A 27603-nucleotide genomic window follows, 5' to 3' on the forward strand; every position below is an offset into this window, starting at 1 on the left:
TCTTGTCTACCTGCAGCTGCCAACTGCTAATCCAATTTCCCTGATAAATGTGGCAAGAGACACGATCAGCAATAAAGAGCATCTAACTCCATTTTCCTGCAGGGCGTCTTTTGATGAACATTTAGGACGGAAGCACGGAGTGCACTGTGTGGCCTTGGTTCGTGGCAGCTGCATGCATTCTGAGGCACAGTTCTCAGGTTACTCACTTAATTCTGCCACTATCATTACGTTGCTATTGATCTCAGTAGCTGTTGCCTACACAGCATTACTCTAGATGAAGCTGAATCAGGCAGTTATCATGCATCAAACTTGCTCAAAAGCCTGGAGATTTCCCTTTAATTACTTGTGATTTTATTTGCAAATACCGTTAAAGTGTAATCAAGCAGTCACTTTCCAGGGTCGTTAAGAACTTGCTGGTTTAGGGATATATCCCTGGAACTCCATTAAAAATGACTCTAGGAAGATGGTTTCTATCAAACTAGATGGGATTACAACAAAATGGTCTTGGAATATAATGAAATCTTCAGATGAGACAGATGTAATTTTTATAAAGATGATGTTTTTCAACTTCTCTGCTTCTTTTTGATAAAGGGCAGAAATAGCAACCTAAAAGCTGCAAAGATTTTGTTGGTCACTGAAAATATTTGGAAGACATCTAAAAGATACAGCTAACCTGAGTGGAAACTCTGCTGACGAATTTCAGGAAGAGTATAAACACAAAGAGAATCTGTAAGATCCTTTTTTTGGTTTTAAAATTCTATAACTATAGCATGCTGATAAACATTAATTTCAAAAATTCTTTTAAATTAAGAGGTATAGCATTTGGCTGATTATTTTTTGGTAGAAGAATTACATAAAGATAATTATCAAAGGCCATCATTTTTCTATTTGGCTTCTTACTGCTAGTTTTTTTTTTTTTTTTTGTGAAGAGATGCTATGCAAAAGATGGTTAATATTTCTAACACATTTCAAATAACTATGAAATATATGACTCAATTATCACCAACAAAGGTGTCTACATTCTCTGGAGTGCATTTATTAGTCTGTTAAAGATAATAATCATTGTCAATTTATTTAATATTGCCTTGATACACTGTAATTTCAGAAGATACTATTTCTATTTAGCAGAGCTTGTGCTTCCCATCCCCCACCTTAAAATATGGGGCTGTTTTGTCATAGACAGCTTGCTACACTTAAGGATTTTACTAATAAAACATAATGTTGTCTTAGATATTATGACTGTTGCCACAGCTGAACTGACTTGTCAAATCAATCCTAATATGGCTCCCACAGGCACATAAAAACCTTATTTAGCTATCAGTTATCCTAATCACTTTGTTCCGTTTAAGAATGCAATACTTCAAGACCAGTTCCTATTTATACATATATGCCTAGCCATTTAATAAAGTCTTGATTTATATAAATTCTTGTTTAAAAAAAATATTTAGAGACATAGTGTTTTAGTACGTGTATGATTGTGCATTCCTCTATATAGATATGTTGAAACATAACAGTGCAGGACACATGAGGGAATAGGGGTGTTTAAAGTGGTGTACCCACAAGAAATATCCTATTAAAGATAGTAACTGCCAGAGGAGACAAATCTATGTCATCTAATCATGAACTGACTGTCCAAAACTATTTGCTGACCTCAAAGTTCATTTGTATAAGAAACTAGAAAAATGCTTAAATAAAAGTAAAAATTAAAGACATGCAATTGGGAAAGCAGGTCTGAGGAGGCAAAGAGCACACACAGATATGCAAAGCCCTTTTCTGGATCTAGATATCCTAGAAAAAACAAAACTGTCATTCCTCATATTTGGAAACAAACCTACCTTTACGTCTTCTTGTTTAAAGTTGTTGTTGAATATCTGTAATACTGTTTCAAAAGCAACTGTAAGAGGTAGCATGAAATTCTCAAATTCATCCTCATCTTCGCCTATCAGAGAAACAAAAGGGTCACTATCGTTTAAAATGCATAGAATTGTACATTGTCCTCAGCATTGAGTGCTTCATTTAGGCTTAGAAATATTCCTGAGAAGGGGTCAGCCTGCATTCACATCCATGCCACATTTTGTACTTTTGCTCACTGAATATTCTGGTGTTTTGCCTTCTCTTTTGCACCAAATGAAATAGCAGAATTACTTACCAGTCATTTTTTTCCCCTGGTTCTTTAGTGGATCTAACAGACTCATGTCCCAGGCATCTCAGTCCTTTAGCTCCTAGGGCCCCTAGAGCTTCTCTAATGCCTCAAGGAAGACCACTTTCAAAGCCTCAGAGATGCAGTGTTTTTTTCCCCTTCTCTTTGGGTGCCAAGGCCCTAAAGGCTCATAGACTCAGGTGCCCAGATAGCTCTAAGTTATTATTCTCTTTTATTTATGTTCTTTTTAATTAATTTATTAAATAAATGGCAGGGAAACTTTTATCTGCCAAAAAGGATGGGGTCCTTATGGGTCATTTGGATTTTAAATACATTCTTCATGGGTACAGTTCTTCTTACACTCAGCTTCCTTTTTTTTTTTTTAAACAGAGAAGCGGGAAAAGAGACATTTCCTATTAACTTTTTAAAGGTAGACTGAAGTTTCCTCAAGGATTCTGTCAAAGCAGAATCTTCACTTCACACGTGGATATGCACAATTGATAATTTATATAGTATCCTTTTTCAAAAGGGGTTTCTTTTAAATGAGAGATTGAATCCACTCATTCGTCCTAAGTCACAGGGAGCTATGAGCTGCACTCTACTTAAGAAACAGGCAGAGAAAGATTAAGTGTCTTGTTTAAGGTGGAATACTTAGTTGGAGGTGGAACGACATGGTTCAAACTGCCTAATTTCTACGCTATTAGTAGAGTTTTTAAATAGAGTACGAGAGAGGAAATGAGCTCTCAGAGAAGGTCCTCAAAGTTTGGTCCTTGACCTAGCAGCATCAACATCACTTCTAAACTTGTTAGATGTAAATGCCCAGGTTCCATCCCAATCCATTTAATCAGAAACTCTGGGGGTGGGTCCCAGCAATTTTGTTTTAATAGGCCCTCCAGATGATTCACATGCCTGTGAATGTTTGAAAAACACTGGCCTATAGTCATTGTTCAGACAAAGAAATGGAGGTCCTGTCAGGATCAAGATCCTTTGACTCTTAAGGAATGGCTGATCTGGCTGACTCTGATCTTCTGTGATTTATCTCTTTCCTTCAATTTCACATTGTTTCAGGAGTACAACAGAATCGGGGACTTAGCTTTGTTACAAACAGATGCCAAAAGGCTAACTAATCTTTACTGGTGTGCTGTTCTAAACGAAGGTCAGTGTTCTGAGTGAAGAGTAAGGCAGACCAAATTAGAATCTCTTCTCTGTCAACTGGCTATATGACCAAGTGACTCCTCTTCTCTGTTAACTGGTGACAACACAGACCCATACAGATGTTATTTTTCAAGGCCCAGGTGAAATAATATCTTTCCCAATGTCTAAGCTAAGCTTTCCTAACTCCCAATCAAGTTATCTCCCTTCTCCCTTTGGATTCCCATAGCATTTTGCCTGGCTCTTAACCATCGTACCAGTCTGCCTTGAATTGCAGATATTTAAGCGCATATCTAATAATAGCAATAACAATACTACCTACATTATACCACAACTACCATTTGATCAGGGTTACTGTGGGAACTAAATGAGATAAAATTTATAAAGTATACACGTGAATTATCAGCTCTACTAGCTTACGCTGATAGTATCTTCAGATTAGCTTCTACAGCGCTGAGACTGTATCTTTTTGTTTCTCAGTGAAGGAGAATGATGTAGAGCTCTGCAGTAAACAGGCCCAGGTGTCTGACTCCACTGTATATTATTTAACTTCAGATATTTTACTAATTACTCTGAGTCTCAGTTTCTTAATCTATAAAATAAGTATAAAAATACTTATCTTCGAGGGTCACTGTGAAGATTAAATGTTATAATATATGGAAAATAGAAGACGCTCAATAAATAGTAATGGTGGTACCAGTATTATAGTATTAGCACAGAATAGAGCCTGGCATTATTAGGCAAATACTGTGTTTAGATAAAAAGTAATTTCTCAATAAAGGTGAATTTTAGAATGTCTTTATTTTCTTAACACCTGACATAGAATAATACAATAAATAATTGAAATATACATTATCAAATCCTAAATACATAAAATATATGTACATTATACTTAAGCCATGTAATCTTACTCTTCTAAGATAAAGTATTTTCTAAACATGGAATTATGAATGAGAACAGTGGAAATTATCACTGCAGGCAGATGACGGTGCTATAAAGAATGGATGCTTTGAAATCACAAAGTTTATCTAAGCTTGGCTGGAGCACTGGTGAACGCTTATAATCCTGCCTACTTGGGACCTGGGGTAGGAGGACCCCTTGGGTCCAGGAGTTTGAGACCAACCTGGGCAACACAGTGAGATCTCATCTCTTAAAAAAAAGACAAAAAGTTTATCTAAGCTTGAATCCTGGCTCTGCTACTATTAGCTGTCTGGTTTTGGGTAAAGTCACTTCACTCATCAAAGCCTTAGTGTGCTCACCTGTAATTAAGAGACATAATATTTACTTCATAAAGTTAGCCATGAGAATTAAGTAAATGACAAAACATCTGTAACTGCCCCCCCGCCCCCCGCCTTGCTCAGTGTCTGGTACTTAACAAGTGACAGCCATTAGCACTATTGTTGTCTTGAGTCTAACATGGACTTAGAGAGGTGATTATGGTAATCAAGAAAAGTATAACTGCAAGATTGCCAGCCCAGTGCCCTTCCTTTGGGAACAAAGTTTTCCAAGGTAAGGATGCTTATTCAGAACAAAGACAAATTCAGACTTTTAACATTTCAACTCCTAACTTAATATTCTGAGCTACAGATAAAAAAAACTTCCTGACTCCACCTCTTTCTCCATTCAAATTTTAAAGCAAACAGGGATACCAGGAGCACAAGAGACAAGCTACCAAAATGTGCAGGGAGAAGTCAAGGAGCAAATACTATAAACGCAGTAATGTGAGCAGCAATTCTGCTTAACTCTCACTTCCTCAGAGAGGCCTTCCCTGACCACTCTATCTAAAGTGCTACCCACAGTTCCCCCTCCCCCCACATCACTTTCCAACCCCATAACCTGCTTTACTTTTCTTATGGGACTTACTACACTGGCTATTCATTGACATATTTATTCATTTGTTGTTTATCCTCTCTATTAGGATGTAAGTTCCTTGGGAAGGAACTTGTTCTATTTCCATCATAGAGGATCCCCAGTGCCTTGAATGGGGTCTGGCACTCAAGAAATATTTGTGGAGTGACTGAATAACACTGTTATTCCTTGAGTTCTTATGCAGGCAATGGATTTGGTACTTTATTTGCTTAAAAAACACTTATGTGGCTCTTACTGTTTTCAAAGTACTGTTGCAAGTCATTAATGGTCAGAACAATCTCATGAAGTTGTATGATTTTCTTCATTTTACATGTGAACAGAGAGACTCAAAGGAATTAGGTAGCCTGCCCGACATCCGCCAGCTGGTAAATGTCAGCCAGGATTCCCAACCATGTCTGCTTTACTCCCAAGCTCATGCTTTTCCAGGTCTCTGATAAGGTGGAAGACATCAGAGATGGGGACTAATGTTATTGTCACAGAATCCTGAATTTGGAGCTGCATGAAGTCAGAAGAGAGTGAAGATCAGCCAGCTTAGTTCTGGTGAGGAAAATGGAATTCCTAGACAATCACTTGGGTTTAAAGTAGGCAAATATAAGACACTGGTGCATTATACTATAAAAATGTTTACTGTTTTAGTTAGCACTGTTCCTGCTCTTGCAACGTGATATGCTGTGCCATCAAAGCTGGAGAACTGGATATTTTTGTTTATATCATGCAAACAACTTTATACAACATTACTATTAAAGACTTTTTCTAATCTGTATTACCATACAGGTATCATTTACTATTTCTGATGCCAAAGGAGAAAACATGAGCTCACTCTCTTACAACTTCACATTCAAGTATGTAGTCATATATTTAGTGTTCCAAATGTATATATGATTATTTTATGAATAATAATTGAAGCTGTTATTTTCTTAATAAGACAAAGGTCCAGAAACCAATATGATTTGAAGGTAAAGTGCCAACTTATAGATCAATATTTTCATTGCCATCAGGAAAAGTAAATGTGAACATAACATTGTAAGTTCTCAGTCATGCATAGATAAAAATTGTTAATTTCTTAGCTTTTAGGTGAAACCCAAAGCTAATCACCTCCACTGTGCCTCTGAGAATATGTTTAAACAGAAAGTTATTCATTTTGTAAGTTCTAAACATTTTGTTTCCTTCAGAGACATCACATTAAAATATAAGAGTAACTGTTTAAGTATGTTAGCTGACAGATACTTTATTTGTAGGACATTTCATTTATTATTTTGTACAATTTAAAACCTCCATCGGTGGAAATGTAAAATGGTACAACCAATGTAATATGGTGTAGTCACTGTGGAAAACACTTTGGCAGTTACTCAAAAAATTTGAGTTGCCAGTTGATTCATCAATTTCACTTCTAGGTATTTACCCAAGAAAACTGAATATACGTGTCCACACAAAAAGTTGTACGCAAATGCTCACAGCTGTATTATTTCATAATAACCAAAGGTAGAAAAAAACTCAAATGTTCATCAACTGATGAGTGGCTAAACAAAATGTGGTACATCCACTATGGAATATTATTCAGCCATAAAAAGGAACAAAGTATTAATACATGCCAAAACATGAATGCGCCTTGAAAACATGCTAAGTGAAAGAGGCCAGATACAGAGGCCACAAAGTGTATGATTCCATTTATATTAATGCCCAGAATAGGCAAATCCATAGAGACAGAAAACAGATTAGTGGTTTCCAGGGTTTGGGGGAGGGGAGAAGAGGAGTGATTACTTAATGGTACAGGGTTTCTTGGGGGTGATGAAAATGTTGCAGAATTAGATAATGGTTATGGCTGCACAATTTTATGAATATTCTGAATATACTAAATACCAGTGAATTACGTACTTTACAAAAGTGAATTTTATGGCATGTGAATCTAAAACAATAACACTGACAACAAAAATCTGGGTTTGCTCCCCCTCCGAAGTGTATACAAAACAGTGAAACTTCTCATTTCCTTAAATTTGAATGCAAACAGCAGCTGGATTACTGGGGAGTTGGGGGAAGTGGGCAAGGAGAAGTAAGTAATAGAAATGGTATGGTAACTGTAAATGATGGTAGCCAACAGTTACTGAGGATTTACTGTATAAGTACTGTGTGAAACACTTTGGCAATTGTGATAAACCAATAAGGCAGGTAGAATACAGAATAATTACCCTCTCAAAGACATCCATTCTAATTCTTGGAACCTGTGAATATATTAGGTTATATGATAAAGGGAAATTAAGGTTGCTAATAAACTGACTTTAAAACAGAAAAGTATTCTGGATTACCCAGGTGGGTCCAATGTAATCACAAGAGTCCTTAACAGTGGAAAAGAGAAGCAGAAGTTGGAGAACCACAAAGATGGCAGCATGGGAAGGATTCGGCCTGACGCTGATGGAGAAAGGGAGGCCATGAGCCAAGGAAAGCAGGTGGTCTCCAGAAGTCGCAAAAGGCAAAAGAACAGATTCTTCCTTAGACCCCTGCTGACACCTTGATTTTAGCTCACTGAGACCCATTTGGACATCTGACCTCCAGGATTATAAAATAATACATTAGTATTGTTTAAGCTACTTCCTTGTGGTAATCTGTTATAGCAATAATAACAGAAAACCAATATAGTCAGCAAAGGTCAGGTTTATTGCCAACCACCCCATCCCCCATTTTCATCTGAAATACAACCTGGGGCACATAGCATCTAATTAAATTCATACAAAGTGCAAATCACTGAGTAGAAACCAAAATGCATTTCAAAGTTAATACCAATTAATGTGACACCCAATTTCTTTCCCCCTTTCTAATCACTCCAATGTGCATGGCTTATATACAAGACATATTTAATTTATTTTTCTAGGATTCAATTAGAATGTTTTATATTTCCATCCAAGAATCACATCCAACACTTTTGCAAGAAAGTAGGTATAATGAAGCTCTGGTCCAAATTAAGGAAAATTAAGAGGAGAGACAAACAAGGAGATACAGGCACAGGGCGAAGAAAATAGTCCATTCGAAACCAAGTAACAATGGACGATCTCATAAGAGTTGGTGATTTGCAGGTCTAGGCCCAGATCATCTGCTATTTCCCAATGTTTCATTAAGATACCACTTCTAAGTTATATTACAGTAAAACTTGGAGAAATGTGCTTAACTGGTCCCTGAAACTTGGGCCACAATTTGGTTTTCATTTCAGTTTCCCTCTAAATTGCCTAGGAGTTCTAGCTAGTTTTGAAATGACTTGTGGCTTCAGGCAGGGCAGATATTTTGGTATGTGTTGGGAAGTGTCATCAGATCTTGCTTCCACAGGAAAATAGCTCTAAATATTGAGGGCAGAGTAGATGGCATTAAGAGCGCCAAACTTGCCTCATTTTGAGGTCCCAGCAGCAGTCAATGCTGCTTCTAATAGTGCACTCAACAAACGTTTCTTAATATTTTCTAAGAACTTGCTTTGTGATAGGAATTGCTCTAGGCCCTTTTGTATATCTTTCTTATTAAAACCACATGATAACTCTTTTATGTAGTTTTCTCCATTTAACAGATGAGAAAACTGAGGTGCCTTTAATTCTTCCCCCTAGGGAACCAGAGTGTTTTAGTTCCCAGAAAAAAAAATACACTGCCCACTGCAGACTATAGCTACCCATTTTCAAAGAATCCCACCCTAAAAGTCTCATCCATGAAACACTTCATTCCCTGGGGTGCTCTGGACTCTCTAGCCTCAAAACCAGGTAAGTTATTAAAACTGGATCTGGACTTAATGGGCTGCTTTCTGCCTACAGGGCCAGCTAATTAGTCTTAATTATCTCATTATAGATTTTAAGTATTTCCAGCTGCTGCTTTACCCCTTACTGCCCACTCCCTCATCCCCTATGTATATTTTTCAGATAATCTCTGCCAAGTCATGGACACAGTTGATACACTGATGTATTCTTCTGATCTATCAGCTATTTCTGATCAAGCCCCTCACTTGCTAAGCCTTCCTGAGATATCCACCTCTGTGTTCCTTTATCCATGAGAAGAAATACGCTTTGGCCAATCATTGGACATAAGAACAAATTTTAAAAACCACGTTTGATTTTCACAGACCATCAAACTGTAATATAGCACAAACAATAAACATGCATCTATCTGTTTATTTCATAGAAGCTTAGGAAGTAATCCTTTCTCCTTTTCTTTCACTGCCTGCAAGCCCCAAATCAATCATTCGGACCAAACAGTTCAAATAAAAATGAAGGAAAAAGTTTTATTTCTTAATTGATTGACAAGGTAAAAGATGAAGTAATAGTTTAGTGAAAGTGGATGAAAATATACGGCCAGAGGGCTACTACTTCCATGACTGACCTTGGGCAGGTCATTTAATCTCTCTGAATCTCAGTTTTCCTTTTTTTTGAGACGGAGTCTCGCTCTGTTGCCCAGGCTGGAGTACAGTGGTGGGATCTCGGCTCACTGCAAGCTCCGCCTCAAGGGTTCACGCCATTCTCCTGCCTCAGCCTCCCAAGTAGCTGGGACTGCAGGTGTCCACCACCACGCCCAGCTAATTTTTTTTTGGTTTTTAGCAGAGACAGGGTTTCACCATGTCAGCCAGGATGGTCTCGATCTCCTGACCTCGTGATCTGCCCACCTCGGCCTCCCAAAGTGCTGGGATTACAGGCGTGAGCCACTGCGCCCGGCCTCTGAACCTCAGTTTTCTAACAGATAAACAATGGAATAATACCTATTTAATGTGGGCAGTTGTAAGGATCAAAAAGGATAAATGCCTGTTAAAGTGGTTTATAAACTATATATTTTTTAAAATGTTAACTATTATTAATAAAGAAAAGAAAAAATTTCCTTCCTCTGTGTTTTTACTTTTATCTTTAGTAGCTATTTCTAGAATACTCTTCCCTTGTTATTCAAGTCATTCGTTATTTAAAATTTCTTAAATTTAAGCTAGTGATATCTTCAGATGCCAATTACCTCTTATAAGACAAAGCATATGGATACTGTGCTACCCTCACCCCTAAAGATAGAATTCTTTACATCCATAAACATCATTTTAATATTAGTATCCCCCTAGTAATTAAAAATATGGCTGCTTCTTAGAGTTTAAATACCTGAGGAATGCATTGCTCACTCAAATCCTATCCACATGCTTCTCCTCTAAGTAGTACAACATAAGATGCAATCATGACATGTCCAAGGAAAATCAACCATGGTGACACTGAGCACTTTCAAATTTGCGGCTGGTAAAAACTGAATTTGCAAATAATAATTTCGGTCCTTCACAAAATGAAAAGTGTTGTTATAGCGCCTTGCCACACTTACCCTCTTCAGTATTTGTCAACTAAATTCACCTGCATTCAAATTAAACAAAATAGAAGATTTTTATGTATTCAAGTATTTTATACTGAATAGCTCCTTGGAGGGTCTCCATTTACTGGCTCGGGTAATACTATCTTTCCTTTAGTTTATTAGATCGACCAAGTTAATTTTAAATAACTTAGGGAACTTTAAGTGATTCTTAGAAGGGCTAACATGCGTGCACATACGGTTGGTCATCCATTTTTTTCTGCACATGAAGGGATTTTCTACATTCATTTTGATCATTTCTTGGAACACCAAGAAAACTTGCCAACATCTCTCACATGTTTTGAAACACCACCATTCTAATGATGAAATGCTTTCAATTCTGTTTTTTATGCAAGTGAACATTTTGTCTAGTTTAGCTAAAGCAATCAGATAAAATGGTACAACTGTTTATTGCCAACCACCCCCACCCCCTACATTTTCATCTGAAACACAACCTGGGGCACATAGCATCTAATTAAATTCATACAAAGTGCAAATCACTGAGTAGAAACCAAAATGCATTTCAAAGTAAATACCAATTAATGTGACACCCAATTTCTTTCCCCCTTTCTAATCACTCCAATGTGCATGGCTTATACACAAGACATATTCAATTTATTTTTGTAGGATTCAATTAGAATGTTTTGTATTTCCATCCAAGAATCACATCCGACACTTTTGCAAGGAAGTAGGTGTTTTTTTTCTATGTGATTCTTATCCCCACTCCCACTCTCCAAAATCAGTGATATAAAAAGTTTGTCTTCATTTTTCTTTTTAATTTGAGGAGGATTCTCATTATCTAATGTTTTTATTTTTTTCATTTAATATATGAATCTATGCTGCTCTTGACAATAGCACTATCTTTTTCTTCCTTGTTTCCATGACAATGAACACACAATAGAAAACTATCAAGCCATATATACAGAAATTCTGACAGCCATGTTCCAGTCAACCTAGTTCGTGAGACAAGGCTTCAAATAATAAAAACTGTGTTCAACAATGCTCAACAAATCATCGTCTATAAAGTAATAACACTTTGAACAGAGAGCAACAAGAGACTAATCGGGCACAAGAGTGGCCAAGTGTAGCTAATCACTTGTGAAGGTAATCAGCCACTTGATTTGTTTTGTCTTGGAGAGGCCAATGATCAGAGCTACGTCCAGAAAGAACCTGGCAGTCAGAGCTGATTCCAGGAGTCACAATGACGGTATCTTGGTTACTGTATACTTGTTTGTCATTCATTCAACAAGCATTTACTGAGCATCTGCAATGTAAAGACCTTGACTGGTGCTAGAAAAATATAAAAGAGGTAGTCCATACCGGGAAGGTGCCCAACATAATTTTGGGAAGAAGAACAACTCCAGTGGTTTTTTTTTCTTTTTTATTATACTTTAAGTTCTAGGGTACATGTGCACAACATGGTTTGTTACATATGTATACATGTGCCATGTTGGTGTGCTGCACCCATTAACTTGTCATTTACATTAGGTATATCTCCTAATGCTATCCCTCCCCACTTCCCTCACCCCACAACAGGCCCTGGTGTGTGATGTTCCCCTTCCTGTGTCCAAGTGTTCTCATTGAAACAACTCTAGTTTTTAACAAGAGAAAGAAGCTCTGGAATTTATACAACAAATCATACTTGATGCTCTTAACCATAACTTGATGCTTTTCATTATTTTAAAGAGTAAAAATTACTGATAAATAAGGAAGGAGTTTCTTTTCAAACATGTGGAAGTTCTATGGGGGTAGCTACTATGATTTCAAATTTTTTTATATCCAGCTTCAACTCACTTATATTCAGCACCTACCATGCACTAAGCACTTCCACCATAGCCTATCTCTTTCTGTTTCTCTCAAGCTGTCTAAAAAGTGCTTGTAATACAACAGATATTTACATTAAAAAAAAAACAAACTTTGAACTAAAAACGTGAATTTATTCTTCATATTGTTATGGTTAAGTATGTCAAAGGAATAGAATCCTGGGAAAACTAATAAAATCTATCATTTAAATTATATGTGTTTATTTCAGTTTCTCATACCTCATAGTTTACATTAAGCAATACTAAATAAGAGGAAATCTACTTTCCAAAAAGTGTGCAATGTCTTTCTGGGCATCATCCTGAATATCAATTATCAATGCAGTAGTAAGTACAGTAGTACTGTGAATACAGAGTTGGGGCTGTGCGCAGGCTCTGATAGTGCTATCCTGTTGTTTAACCTACCACAGATTCATAGCAGGTTCCATATCTGTGATGACCATATCAAAAAGGAAACGTTAACCCATTCCATTCCCAGGTTCTGAAAACGTGAGTGACATGGACCTAGTTTTAAAAACTCTCCTCTAGATACTTCTCTTTAACTTTGGTGTCCTCACTTCTTTCACTCTGTGTGACAGGGTTATTAAAAGAGCATTTTTAAGGCCTGGGAAATAAATTAAGTCCAGACAAGTGTTTCGAGGTCTCTTTAATGCTTGGACAACTGGGAAAGCGAGAAGACAAGCTCCTTGAGGCCAGGACCCAGTATGCCTGATTCATCTGTGTCTTGCCCTCAGAGTTTAGCACGCTGTGCTTTCTAAATGATTGTCAAGGACAATGACACAGTCTGGGCTGCTCCTCTTCTCTCCAACACAGCAGCCAAGAGGTAAAATAGGCCAGGATGCAGTACGAAAAGCTGTCACTCCGTTACATCTCCCACTTGCCTAAGGTAGCAGATGATTGGGTTTTGCATGCCTGGTTTACACTCTTCAAATATTTATAGACAGTTCTCTTTGCCTCCAGCCCTAGTTGTCACTTAGCCAAGTTATACATACATGGTTCTTTTAATCTTTCCTTAGAAATCAATCCCACTAAGCTCTTTAATCATTCTAGTTGCATTTCTCTCAACTTTTGGCAGTTTGTCTTTCTGGTGATTTAGTCTGTGGCAAAGCAGGGAAAAAAGCATGAAACATAGACGGGTGTGGTCCCCTTTCCATTTCAAAATTCAATGCCTTTTATGTGCAAAATAAAATTATTTTTCTTCTGTTTGTATGAACATGTTTTTAAATATTCATATTTAAGTTGATGTATTAATAGACTGCAAGATAAACAAAAAAAGTATTATTGGTACTATATTGTCTAAGGATGATATTGTCACTGACTGAACCCTCTCATGTATAACTGGTCTAACTTGCAGTATTCAAATATGAGAAATGGGAATCTAGAGTAACATAGTCACTACAAAGAAGCTTAAATGCCCATCCTAAGGTACTGCCCATCTGTAAATACTTCTCACTAACTTTAGCTTTTTAGTAACAAATTTTAAAAATAAGTTAATTTTTACCATTATAAAAGGAATACACTAAAAAAATTCAAATGATCCGAAATAGAAAAAATTACCTACATGCTACAATCCAAAGTCAACATTTAGCATTTTTAATTATTTTTTGAATTTACAGATAAAATTTTGTTATTTATTGTATACAACAGGTTTTGAAGTACATAGACGGCCTTGTTTTATTGTGCTTCACAGATACTACACTTTTTTTTTTTTTTAAACAACTGAAGATTTGTGGCAAACCTGAGTCAAGCAATTCTATTGGCATCATTCTGCCAACATCATGAACCTACTTCGTGTTTCTGGGCCACATTTTGATAATTTTACTAATATTTAAAACTTTTTTCATTATTATTATGTCTGTTATGGTAATCTGTGCCCTTTGATGTTACTATTGTAACTGTTGTGGGGCACCACAAATTGTGCCCTTATAGGATAGCCAACTTCATTGATACATATTGTATATGCTGACTGCTCCATAAACCAGCCATTCCTTTGTATCTCTCCATCTTCTCAGGCCTCTCTGTTTTCTGAGACACAACAATATTGATGTTAGGCCAATTAATAACCCTGTGATGGTCTCCAAGTATTCACGTGAAAGGAAGAGCTGCAAAACTCTCACTTTAAATCAAAAGCTAGAAATGATTAAGCTCAGTGAGAAAGGCATGTCAAAAGCTTTAATCGGTCAAACACTGGGTCTCCTGCACCAGGTAGCCAGGTGATGAATGAAAAGGAAAAATTATTGAAGAAAATTAAAGCGATTAAACTAAAATGACAGCAAAAACACACAATGAGAAAGTGAAACAACCTTACTGCTGATACAAAGAAAGTTTTACTGGTCTGCATAGAAAATCATACCAGCCATAACATTTCCTAAGCCAAAGCCTAACGCGAAGCAAGGCCCTAACTCTATTCTACGAAAGCGGAGAGGTGAGGAAGTTGCAGAAGAAGAGTTAGAAGCTAGCAGAAGTTGGTTCATGAGGTTTACGGAAAGATGATGCCTCCATAACCTCAGAGTGCAGGGTGAAGCAGTCAAGTGCTGATGGAGAAGCTGCAGTGAGTTATACTGAAGATCTAGCTAAGACCATTGATGAAAGTGGCTGCACTTAAACAACAGATTTTCAGTGCAGATGAAACAGCCTTTTATTGGAAGAAGATGCCATCTAAGACTTTCATAGCTAGAGAGGAGAGGTCAATGTCTGACTTCAAAGCTTCCAAGACCGGGCTGACTCTCTCATTAGGGGCTAATGCTGACAGTGACTTGAAGTTGATGCCAGTGCCCATTTGCCATTTTGAAAATCCTAGGGTCCTTAAGGATTATGCTTAATCTACTCTGCCTGTGCTCTAGAAATAGAGCAACAAAGCCTGGATGACAGCACATCTGTTTATGGCATGGTTTACTGAAAATTTTAAGCCAACTGTTGAAGCCTACTGCTCAGGAAAAGGATTTTGTAAGGCTAGAAAGTGCCACAGATTCCTCTGATGAATCAGGGAAAAGTAAATCAAAAACCTTCTGGAAAGGACTCACCATTCTGGATACCACTAAGAACATTTGTGATTCGGTGGGGAGGTCATAATAACATTAACAGGAATTTGGAAAAAGTGATTCCAACTCTCACGGATGACTCTGAGGGGTTCAAGACTTCAGGGGAGGAAGTAACTGCAGATGTGATTTAAAGAGCAAGAGACCTATAATTAGAAGTGGAGCCTGAATATGTGACTAAACTGCCGCAGTCTCGTGATCAAACTTGAATGGATGAGGAGTTGCTTCTTCTGGATGACCAAATACAGTGGTGTCTTCAAATGCAATCTACTTGTGGTAAAGATGCTGTGAACATTGTTCAAATAACAAAAGATTTAGAATATTACACAACCTTAGTTGATAAAGCTGCAGCAGAGTTTGAGAGGACTGACTCGTTTTTAAAGAAGTTCTCCTGTGGGTCAAATTGTATCAAACAGCATCGTATGCTACAGAGAAATCTTTTGTGAAAAGAAGTCAATTGATGCAGCAGATTTCATTGCTGTCTTATTTTAAGAAATTGCCACAGCCACCTCAACCTTTGGCAACTACCCTGATCGGTCAGCAGCTATCAACATCGAGACCAGACCTTCCACCAGGAAAAAGATTACAACATGTTGAAAGCTCAGATGGTTGCTAGAATTTTTTTAGCAATAAAGTATTTAATTTAGTTTTATTGTTTTTTGAGATGGAGTTCTGCTCTTGTTGCCCAGGCTGGAGTGCAGTGGCATGATCTCGGCTCACTGCAACCTCCATCTCCTGGGTTCAAGCAATTCTCCTGCCTCAGCCTCCCAAGTAGCTGGGATTACAAAACATTCACCACCGTGCCTGGCTAATTTTGTATTTTTAGTAGAGACAGGGTTTCACCACGTTAGTCAGGCTGGTCTCGAGTTCCTGACCTCAGGTGATCCACCTGCCTTGGCCTCCCAAAGTGCTGGGATTACAGGTGTGAGCCACCGCACCAGGCTGCAATAAAGTATTTTAAATTAAGATATGTACATTGTATCTACATCATGATATTACACACTTAATAGACTACAGTACCGTAAGTTTAACTTTTATATACACCGGAAAACAAAAACTGTGTGACTTGCTTTATTGTATCACTTTATCATGATGGTCTGGAACTAAATCTGCAATATATCTGAGGTACATATATATGATGTAGAGTAACTAAAACTAACTAATTGACAAATGCATTACCTCTATAGTTATCATTTTTGTGGTGAGAACCTTTAACATCCACTCTCTTAGTATTTTTCAAGAATACAATATATTGTTATTACCTATACTCACCATCTATGTACAACAGATCTTTAACTTATTCTTTCTATCTACCTGAAAATTTGTATCTTTTGACCAGCATCACCCCAAAGTCCTCAGCTCTTAGTAACCACCATTCTACTTTGTAGTTCTATGAGATCAACTTTTTCAGATTTCACATATGAGTGATATCATATAGTATTTGTCCTCTGTGCCTGGTTTATTTCACTTAACATAGTGTCCTCCAGGTTCATCCATACTGTGGCAAATGGCAGACTTTTTTTCTTTTTTATGGCTGAATAGTATTCCATTGTGTATATATACCACATTTTCTTTATCCATTCATCTGTGGATGGACACTTAGGTTGATTCCATATATCCTGACTATTGTGAATATGCAATAAACATATGGTAATGCAGCTGTTTGATATACTCATTTTATTTCCTTTGGATACATATACACCCAGTAGTAGGATTGCTGGATTGTAGAGTCATTTTATTTTGAATTTTCTGAGGACCCTCTACACGGTTTTTCACAATGAATGTACTAACCATTTTTGAAGAATTCCATTTAAGCCTTTTCTGAAGTATTGTCCCCCCATCTCCAACATACATGGTCATACCATTTGCACCAGTGTAACACTTCGCCTTTTCACTTAATGTTACAATATAAAATTTCATGTGTTGCCTTGTCTTTAAATATTCATTTTTATTGAGTGCCAATCATTCCACAAGTAAGTGGGCGTGCCATAATTTTACAATTCCCTACTGTTGGACAGTTACATCATTTCCACTTTTTCTCTAGTTTAGATATCACTATGATGAAAATCTTTACATACAAGCAAAAAAAACTTGTGTGTAAAGTTTTTCTCTGTTTAAGATTATTCCTAGGTTCATAGCAGTAAAATCAATGTGTCAAAGGACAGGCAGAAAGTAAGTTGTGAGGTAAAAAATCAGTGCAAGTGTTATGTGAAGTGAAAAATGCCACCTTAAGTACAAAGATTTGTCTTTTGGCTCTAATGCTAACAAGTGAACACTCAAATCTTAGAAGGTTGTAGAAAACTGTCCGAAATGGCTAATTCTAATAAGTTAAATGTTGTACCCACTAGTATTCCACTTCTTTATTCACACAAGCATATGGCTGATCCCTTATTGAGTTTAAATTCTTAACCTTACCTAGATCTACCGTCAGAAGGCGAGTGAGCGCTGTGTAGAAGGTTGTTCGACACCTGAAGTCACTGAGACTGTAACTGTCACTGATGCCAAGAAAAGGGAAGTGTTCACTCTAATGAAAGCAAAAGAGTAATCCAAGTTACTAACGCTTTACCTCAACTATTTGTAGAATTCTATTCATTAATTAAAGAAATAAGACTTACCGTGTGGTTTTTTAGCATGAATTTCACAGCATCTATCTTCACAAGTTTCTTTAAAAGGATATAGGTAACAGAAGTTAAGGAATCTAAGGAAATATATTTGTCATATCAGTGTGTAATAAATCACAAAGTAACAGTGAACTGTAGTGGCATCAATTTCTACTTATAAAAAATAAATATAATTTCTAAAGAGCATTCCTATAGAAATGTCTTTCCTTTTGTTAAGAATGATAATCTATTATTAACCAATGTAATTACTTTTTCTATCTTATATATATTCTAGTTACGGAAAGAAAGAATGAATTTTATAATTAAGACAAGAACTCCTTTACTATTAAAGTCTTGAAAGTGGAAAATTAAAACTGACCCCTTTTTATATTTTGGGTGTAACTTGCGAACTTCTACTTACTTAATGTTATTTCATAATGAAATAATTATAAAAGACCCATAATAGGCTATCAAAAAAGAGAAAATTACTCAATTCTAAGAAACAGTGAGCTCTCTTAGTAGAAATCTAAGATCAGAATATAATTAGGAGGATATAGCAGACTGCATGTCATCAAGTATAGATGGACAGCTTAAAGGAACTAATATTTCTCAAGTGCCTGGTATGTAAAAGGCATTTTCCACATGTTAATTCACCTAATCTTCACAATTATACTGTTAAGTATTGATTATTATTTTTAGTCCATAAATAATGAAACAGGAACTAAGAGAAATTAAGTTGCTTGCCCAAGATCATATAGCCATGGATTGACAGTGCTGAGATTTGAACTGTAGTTTGGTTCCAAAGGCCATGTTCTTTCTGCTGTACCACATTATCACCTGAACAGTTCAACTTAGAAGGAGCATGAAGTTAAATCGGAAACATGAATACAAGGCCTAAATAATTTCAGGTATGATGTGGATTCTAAACACATCTACTCAGTATGCAAATACCCTCTTCTCTTACTCTACCATAGTCATGTGTTTCTACCAGAGCTAGAGCATCTCTCGGCCATTCCCTAACACCCACTCATGCCTTTCTTGAAGGCTATAATAATCTTATATGGCTCCATTCATATTACAAGGAAAACACTGGCTTTCTGTTTCCTTCACATCATCTCCAAATATATGACTCAGTATACTGCCTCTGCACAGGGGCACTGAAAAGTATAATTCTCAATTTTAGTCACTCAGGCATGGGTATCAAAGAGTGGAAAACACATTGGAACACGAGTCAGGAGACCTGGGCTTGACTATACCATTCAATGAATCCAAGTAATAAACTTAGCCTGTCTCAGCCTTAGTTTCTCTCTCCAACAAATGAGGATGAAATCTATGCCCAAGCTACTTCACAGGATTGTTCTGAGGACCACATAATGCAAATGTCTTTGCCAGTTATCAATCACGGAAAAAGAAAGATGCAGAGAATTCACAAAACGTGTGCAACTTGCAAGGCTAATTTTCACGATTCCATGAGATAGACAGTATCACTTCTATTTTTCAGGTAAGGAAATAAACTAAAAAAAATTAAATAATTTTTCAAAAGATAAACAATTAGTATGATTTATATTCAAGTCCCTCTGATTCCAAAGCAACTATTCCAGTTGCATATGAAGCATGTATGTTTGGCTTAGCCATATACCTGATTATTTAAAATTTGCATCTACATTTTAGCATGTATCTGTATTAGACAGTAAACTTTCTAAGGGCAGGGACGATATCCATGCATTTTCCCTCTTGCACTGCTCTCAGCAGGTGCTCAATGCACTGTGTTTTTCTTTTTTTTCTTTTTTTGAGACAGACTCTCGCTCTGTCACCCAGGCTGGAGTACAGTGGCGTGATCTCAGCTCACTGCAACCTCCACCCCCCCGGGGTTCAAGTGATTCTCCTGCCTCAGCCTCCCAAGTAGCCAGGACTACAATCATGGGTCACCACGCCTAGCTAATTTTTTGTATTTTTAGTAGAGATGGGGTTTCACTATGTTGGTCATGCTGGTCTCGAACTCCTTACCTCAAGTGATCCACCGTGCCTGGCCACAATGCACTGGGTTTTTCTGGCAGGCTGCAGGGCAACAAGACCAAGGCTGACAGGTAGCAAGTTTTTCCTTGCCTCCAAAGACGCAGATTTGATGATTATTCCCAGTGTCAGTCACTGGGCTGAAGACCTGCCACTCAGACTTCACTCAGTTAAACAGGGGTAGGATCAATAAACTTAGAAATATCTTAAGTAATTACCAAATAGAATTCTCTTAAAATTGCAAAGTTAAAAGTGACAGGGTCTATGGGTAATAAGAATGCTGCCATTAATAGGAATCTTCCTGTCAGTGCTGTTAATAAACAGCAAGTCATGTTTTGACAATAGAATATTTATGAAAGCAATAAACAGAACATTCACAGGAAGAATCTCATCTGTCAAAGACACATTTTCTGCAGAACGGCATCTGTGCACTTTGTACCAAGGCCAGCCTCACTGCCTTTTAATTACATTCCAAAGAAAAAAATGATTAAGAATGAATTTTTACATTTTTCAATAAAGAAAAAAATGAGAATTCACCTGAATATTTATGTTCTCTTACAGAAATTCAATTCAAAGCTAGTTATGGCTCTTAAGTGGGTCTGTAATGTTAAAAAAGGCAAATGAACACGTCATCTTTATGATCTTTACACTCTGATCTTATTCTTCTCTAAGAGACTAGGGTTCATCTGAGTTGTGCCATTTTGGCTGGGTGGAGCATTAGATAAATTATGGCAACACTAAGTTAGATTTCAGAGGTCTATTCAAAACACCTCTTAGCAGTAAACCTGGTAATGGTGGTAACAGTAACAGTAGCAACAGTACTAGAAGTCTTGAGAGTCAGTAAAATTAATATAGGAAACATCACATAGGGAACATGTCAACAGAAGAGTCACAGTTCAAATCCAGATCTGTCTGGCTCTAAAGCATAGGGTCTTTTCACTACGGTATATCAGATCCATTTGATTTTAAAGAGACTAGTTCTCCTCCAGAGATCATTTGCTCCTTGAAATACAATTGAAATCGGAATCAAGTCCCAGAAGGGACAGGGAAACATTTTATTTTAGGAGGGACCAATTCATTAATGAGCCAGCATCACATCCAGGATTGAGCAAACTCTATAGTCTGGCTGGCAGTAAGCCATTAAACAAAATTCTCAGAAAATCCCTGTCTCTAGCCATACAGTTATGAAAACACTGAAGAGGGTGAAGATGGTCTTATCGATAGCTAGGATAACATATAAAGAAAAACAAGAAAATAATCTTATAAGATGGCTGAAAATTCTGAAAATCTGTATCCTTTGAAAAGGAGGATAACTAAATTGAGAATGAACTGCTTTCTTAGGTTACAGGAGTACTACACAATTCAGTAGCTGCTCGACACAGTATCACCAAGTATGACTTCAATTCACAGTATCAGGCCTTTTCTGACTATTTACCGCATTTCATCAAATCTAAAACACCACTGATTGTAAAACAAAGAAATCAATATAATATGTACTACTAAGAAAAAGTACTTAAAAATACCATCAATTATAAGATATATCCTATTTACAGAAGTGTAAAGATGTGAAAAAATTTGATTTAGAATTACAGTAGTGTACTAGATACATCACATTCACTAAGTACAAAAGAGTGGGTAATCATACTGAATCTGGGCAAATATTTAAAAGTCATACATGTTCACAGACACTTTTTGCAGACAGACTTAGATCCTGATGAAAGAAGAAAGTTCACAGATGACAATACTACATGTCAGAAATTGCCATACTTAGGTTATACGTACAAAGTATAGTAACTGAAATGTAAGTTTAGTTATTTCACAAGTAGAATTTTGCTTATGAACCCTACCAGACACACACACAGACACACACATACACACATACAGACATGCACACAGACACACAAACAGACACAATTCCTTTTAAGCAAATATAAAGAAAAGAACAGAAGGAAGAACTACCCATTATAAAAGTACTAAGGGAGATTATATAGGCCAAAAACTATACTAATTGGTTATCCTCATATGATATCTGGCCATTTCTGATAAGTTGGGTAATAACATCAATATTTATTTACAAGATGGACTGAAGACTTAAACGTAAGACCTAAAACCATAAAAACCCTAGAAGAAAAACTAGGCAATACCATTCAGGACATAGGCATGGGCAAAGACTTCATGACTAAAACATCAAAAGTAATGGCAACAAAAGCCAAAATTGACATATGGGATCTAATTAAACTAAAGAGCTTCTGCACAGCAAAAGAAACTATCATCAGAGTGAACAGGCAACCTACAGAATGGGAGAAAATTTTTGCAATCTATCCATCTGACAAAGGGCTAATATCCAGAATCTACAAGGAACTTAAACAAATTTACAAGAAAAACACAACCCCATCAAAAAGTGGGCAAAGGATATGAACAGACACTTCTCAAAAGACGACATTTATGCGACCAACAACCATATGATAAAAAGCTCATCATCACTGGTCATTAGAGAAATGCAAATCAAAACCACAACGAGATACTATCTCATGCCAGTTAGAATGGTGGTCACTAAAAAGTCAGGAAACAACAGATGTTGGAGAGGATATGGAGAAATAGGAATGCCTTTACACTGTTGGCAGGAGTGTAAATTAGTTCAATCACTGTGGAAGACAGTGTGGCGATTCCTCAAGATTCTAGAACCAGAAATACCATTTGACCCAGCAATCCCATTACTGGGTATATACCCAAAGGATGATAAATCATTTTCCTCTAAAGACACATGCACACGTATGTTTATTGCAGCACTGTTCACAATAGCAAAGACTTGGAACCAAAACAAATGCCCATCAATGACAGACTGGATTAAAAAAAATGTGCCACATATACACAATGGAATACTACGCAGCCATAAAAAAGGATGAGTTCATGTTCTTTGCAGGGACATGCATGAAGCAGGAAACCATCATTGTCAGCAAACTAACACAGGAACAGAAAACCAAACACCACATGTTCTCATTCATAAGTGGGAGTTGAACAATGAGAACACATGGACACAGGGAGGGGAACATCACACACCAGGGCCAGTCGGGGGGTGGAGGGCTAGGGGAGGGATAGCATTAGGAGAAATACCTAATGTAGATGACGGGTTGATGGGTGCAGCAAACCACCACGGCACGCGTATACCTATGTAACAAACCTCCACATTCTGTACATGTATCCCAGAACTTAAAGTATAATTAAAAAAATACACATAAAAAATCCAAATAGGTATAACCAAGATGAAGTATCTTAAGGGATACTAATAATCATTTACAAGGAACTGAAGTTAAGGCATAATCACAGAACAGAAGGGGTAACAATAAGTTCTAAATGCCCATGGTATGAAGTTTTGAAACTATAAAGGAAGAGAAAAAAGTCTTAATCTCTAACAATTTACAATCTAATAGGAGAGAAGACCAGCAAATACTAAACTATATTAATATAACATTCATACCCAGATATATAGATTGAAAACAAGGTGTTCACAAATATTAAGAAAAATAAACCACGACTTGAAATAAAATGAAGGAAATTAATATTTAGTGAGTATTAAAGGACTAAGGATTAAGCTATTTCATGATGGCTTTACTAAGTCTTTAGCCAAGACTGAAGAATTGAATAAACCTAATTGAGTTACAAAGTGTCAAATGAGGGAGAGTGGCAAATGTGGTGATTCAGTGAAAGATAATGAAGGGTGTCAAGGGGTAGGTAAAATAAATTTCCTTGGCCCAAGTATAAAGTACAAATTGTGGTCGAATGGAGGATCAGGAAATTAGCTATGGGAACTCAATAAGTCAAGTACCGTCAAAGGGCTCAAATTTAAGTCAATAATTTTGCTTGACCTAAGAAGCAAGTGGAAGAGATTGTGGGCTTTTGGGAAGAGAAATGTCAGATCAAAACAATACTCAAGGTACGTAATTTTGTGAAACAAAAATCTAAAGAACTTGGTGAAGGTCTAAATAAGGGGGCTACAGAAAGGGAATATGGAGGATTCTACACCTGATTCTAGTATACAAACAAACAGAGGAGATAAATTATGGGATGACTTTTCTATGGCTGATAGAGACAGAAAACAATGAAATAAATCAACATTTCCTCTGATAAAAAATGCTAATAGGAGTATGCCTGAGGGATGTAAGCTGAAACTAGTTTTATTTAACATTCTCACAAACCATCTGGAGATGGTGGTATTCAGTAAAATAAAGCAATGCATTTTAATATTGTTTCACAAAAGCAGAAATATTACTGTTTATTGCTAAATAGTTACTGTAACAGACATAAACAATTTTACTTTCATCTTCACCCTTGTTTCATTCTTGCCCTTTGCGTCATCTCTCATTCTCTACTCCTTTCTGACACCACATTCAGGATTCATACCCAAATGGTGGCAAGGTCAGAAACAGATGTGAAGATGTCTGGTTTGCACACTACTTAGTAAGTTTAAAAGCCGCATACTTAATGGTTTATCTATAAGCTTATGTCTAAATGACCTCAAATAAAAGGGGCTCCCTCAAATCAGCCATATCACAATGTCACATAACCACATTATTTTTAATGTGCAGATTTTCAGAAAATTAGTATGTAATGTATCTGAGTTAAATTTAAACAGAAGAAAAAGAAACTGTATTAATAAAACAACTGACTTTAAGCTCTTTGGAGAAATATAGAAAAGGACGTTTGGAATCAGTGTCAATTCTGCCAGAATTTAAAATCCATTAGGGCAGGGTCTATGTTTTATTTGTCCTTTTGCCGTGTACTTAGCAACTGCTTAATAAATATTTGTGAAAGAGGCCAGTGATTCAAGATGAGTATGGAATTACATTTAAAAATCACTGTTTTAGTCTTACTAATGTGAACTCTAGATAAGGATGAAGTTCTAATTATTGTACTTAAAACAAGCAAGCAAAAGAAAGACAAATGAAGCTGGGAAAGGTAGGGGTGAAAAATAAAATTTTCATGGTCATCAAGTGACTTTGAAAGAAAACAGATTCTTTGGCTTGTAGAAATGAAAATGACTGAAATAAACTAGTAGATAAATAGATTTATGATGTATATGGATGGGATTTACATTCACCAAATTCAGGTGTACAGGAACTTAAGGAGACAATCTTAGAGAGTCAGTCTGAGGCCAAATGGAAGGAATTATTTCTTTATACCAAACAAAAGCAGAGCCAGCTCCATAGGCATGTGGGCTGTACACTTGCACAGGGGACCCTGTGCCTAGAAGAGCCTCTTCATGGTTTAATGCTTTGCTGTTGAGGTCTTGAAATTCTCAATATTTTTTGAACAAGTAACCCCACATTCTTCTTTTTGAGGTGGGCCCTGCAAATTAAGTAGCTGGCCTTGCAATGACATGGAGAAGTCATTAACCTTGAGAACTGTTGACATTAACAGTATCAATAAGGTAAAAAAAAAAAAGTTTGGATAAACTCGAAAACTAATGTGGAAGTCTCTTATAGAGTCTGATTTTAAAAAGCTAGATATTGGTACTCATTGTAGTTTTGATTTGCATTTCTCTAGTGGCCAATGATGATGAGCTTTATTTCACATGTTTGTTGGCTAGATAAATGTCTTCTTTTGAGAAGTGTCTATTCATATCCATCGCCCACTTTTTGATGGGGTTGTTTTTTTCTTGTAAATTTGTTTAAGTTCCTTGTAGATTCTGGATATTAGCCCTTTGTCAGATGGAGAGATTAAAAAAATTTTCTCCCATTCTTTAGGTTGCCTGTTCACTCTGATGATCACTGATCATTAAAGTCAGGAAACAACAGACGCTGGACAGGATGAGGAGAAATAGGAATGCTTTTACACTGTTGGTGGGAGCATAAATTAGTTCAACCACTTGTGGCAATTCCTCAAGGATCTAGGACCAGTTATACCATTTGACCCAGCAATCCCATTACTGGGTATATACCCAAAGGATGATAAATCATTCTACTATAAAGACACATGCACACGTATGTTTATTGCAGCATTATTCACAATGGTGAAGACTTGGAACCAAGCCAAATGTCCATCAATGACAGACTGGATAAAGAAAATGTGCCACATATACACCATGGAATACTATGCAGCCATAAAAAAGGATGAGTTCATGTTCTTTGCAGGGACATGGATGAAACAGGAAACCATCATTGTCAGCAAACTAACACAGGAACAGAAAACCAAACACCACATGTTCTCACTCGTAAGTGGGAGTTGAACGAGAACACATGGACACAGGGAGGGGAACATCACACACTGGGGCCTGTTGGGGGGTTGGGGGGCTAGGGGAGGGATAGCATTAGGAGAAATACTTAATGTAGATGATGGGTTGATAGGTGCAGCAAACTACCACGGCATGGGTATACCTATGTAACAAACCTCTATGTTCCGCACATGTATCCCAGAACTTAAAGTATATTACAAAAAGGACCTCAAAACACACACACACACACAGACACACTCTAGATATTTTTAGTTTTCCCATGTTTGATGATTATGTAATAAAGGCCAACTACCAACAGAGGGCCTGATAGAGAATGAAATTTCCTTTCTGAAACCCAAGTGGAGCATGTTAACTGCTACAAATTTGAGTAAACAATAAATTGCAGAAGAAATACTGATCAATTATCTTTCAAAAGAACAAAAACTTGAAATAATGATTAACAAACAGAATTTTGGATAAAATGTGATACTGTTCTCTGTTTTCAGCATTTAAAATAAGTTTACTTGATTGCTCTGTATGACCCTTATTCTCGCTCCAGTTTTCCCAGAAGCTTCCTTGTTCCAATCATTTGAACAATCTCACCCTTTTCCCATTTAGATAGAAACTAAAATTTCTGACCAGGAAACATTTCAAAGAAGGGAAAGATCCCCAAGTACTGAACGTGAACGCAGAACACAGAGGGCTGGCTCTGTACAGAGCCATTTCAGTTCTGTGCCTGTTCAAAAAAGCTATTTAATCAGAAATTCTTGGACTTTAGTCTTGAAAATAAAAAGAGTATGTTAAACAGTTACTCAAATGTATTTGCTAAATTTATTATAAATACCCATGTAATGAATCTGATGGGAAAACATAAACTTTCTGTCAAAAAGGTCACTGGATTTTAAAATAACAATAGTCTTACCAATTTGAAAAGTTTCAAATTTGGCAAACAGCAATTTTGGGGTAAAATGTGACAGCTACCCAGTTACAATCCGGGACCCAGTTACAATTCGGGGATTTACGCCCCGCATCGTTATTTAGGAACTAGACTATCTCTAAAAATGTGAGTCCAGTGGGTCTTACGAAGTCCTATGAAAAAGTGTCTGTGACAGAAGTACCAGACTTTTCTGCTCAGGACATACAATGCAGCACTATTTTCTAACTACCTAAAGGCAGAGGTTCTCAAAGTATGGTCCTGGAGCCACCAACTTAACCGGAGGCTTGTGAAAACGACAATTCTCAGGCCCAGGCCTAACATTTCCTGAAAGAGAAACTCTGGGGAGTGGGACCTAACACTTTGTGTTTTAAAAAGCACTCACATTCTGATGCTCACTAAAGTCTGAGACTACTGCTTTAAGGCAACCAAAGGCTTTTTAATACTTCCTAAAAATGGGGTCTTCTGTGATTTCAATTTCTAACAAGTGGT

At 36.9% G+C, this 27603-nt stretch overlaps 1 protein-coding gene across 3 annotated transcripts in view; it reads right to left on the bottom strand.

Annotated features, from left to right (window-relative positions):
• RANBP17 (RAN binding protein 17) overlaps nt 1–27603 on the bottom strand; it is a 425055-nt gene that overhangs the window by 99976 nt on the left and 297476 nt on the right. For 2 of the 3 annotated variants that reach the window (XM_008015284.3, XM_008015285.3), the window contains 3 exons: nt 17969–18032; nt 17769–17877; nt 1836–1939 (listed from right to left, as the gene is read on the bottom strand). In XM_008015284.3, coding sequence (XP_008013475.3) covers nt 1836–1939; nt 17769–17877; nt 17969–18032 — 277 coding nt within the window. The remainder of the gene's footprint in view (nt 1–1835; nt 1940–17768; nt 17878–17968; nt 18033–27603) is intronic. The other variant, XM_073010527.1, reaches the window with a different exon arrangement.

Source organism: Chlorocebus sabaeus, chromosome 23, assembly GCF_047675955.1.
Source record: "Chlorocebus sabaeus isolate Y175 chromosome 23, mChlSab1.0.hap1, whole genome shotgun sequence".
In the NCBI taxonomy this organism is placed as follows: Eukaryota; Metazoa; Chordata; class Mammalia; order Primates; family Cercopithecidae; genus Chlorocebus; species Chlorocebus sabaeus.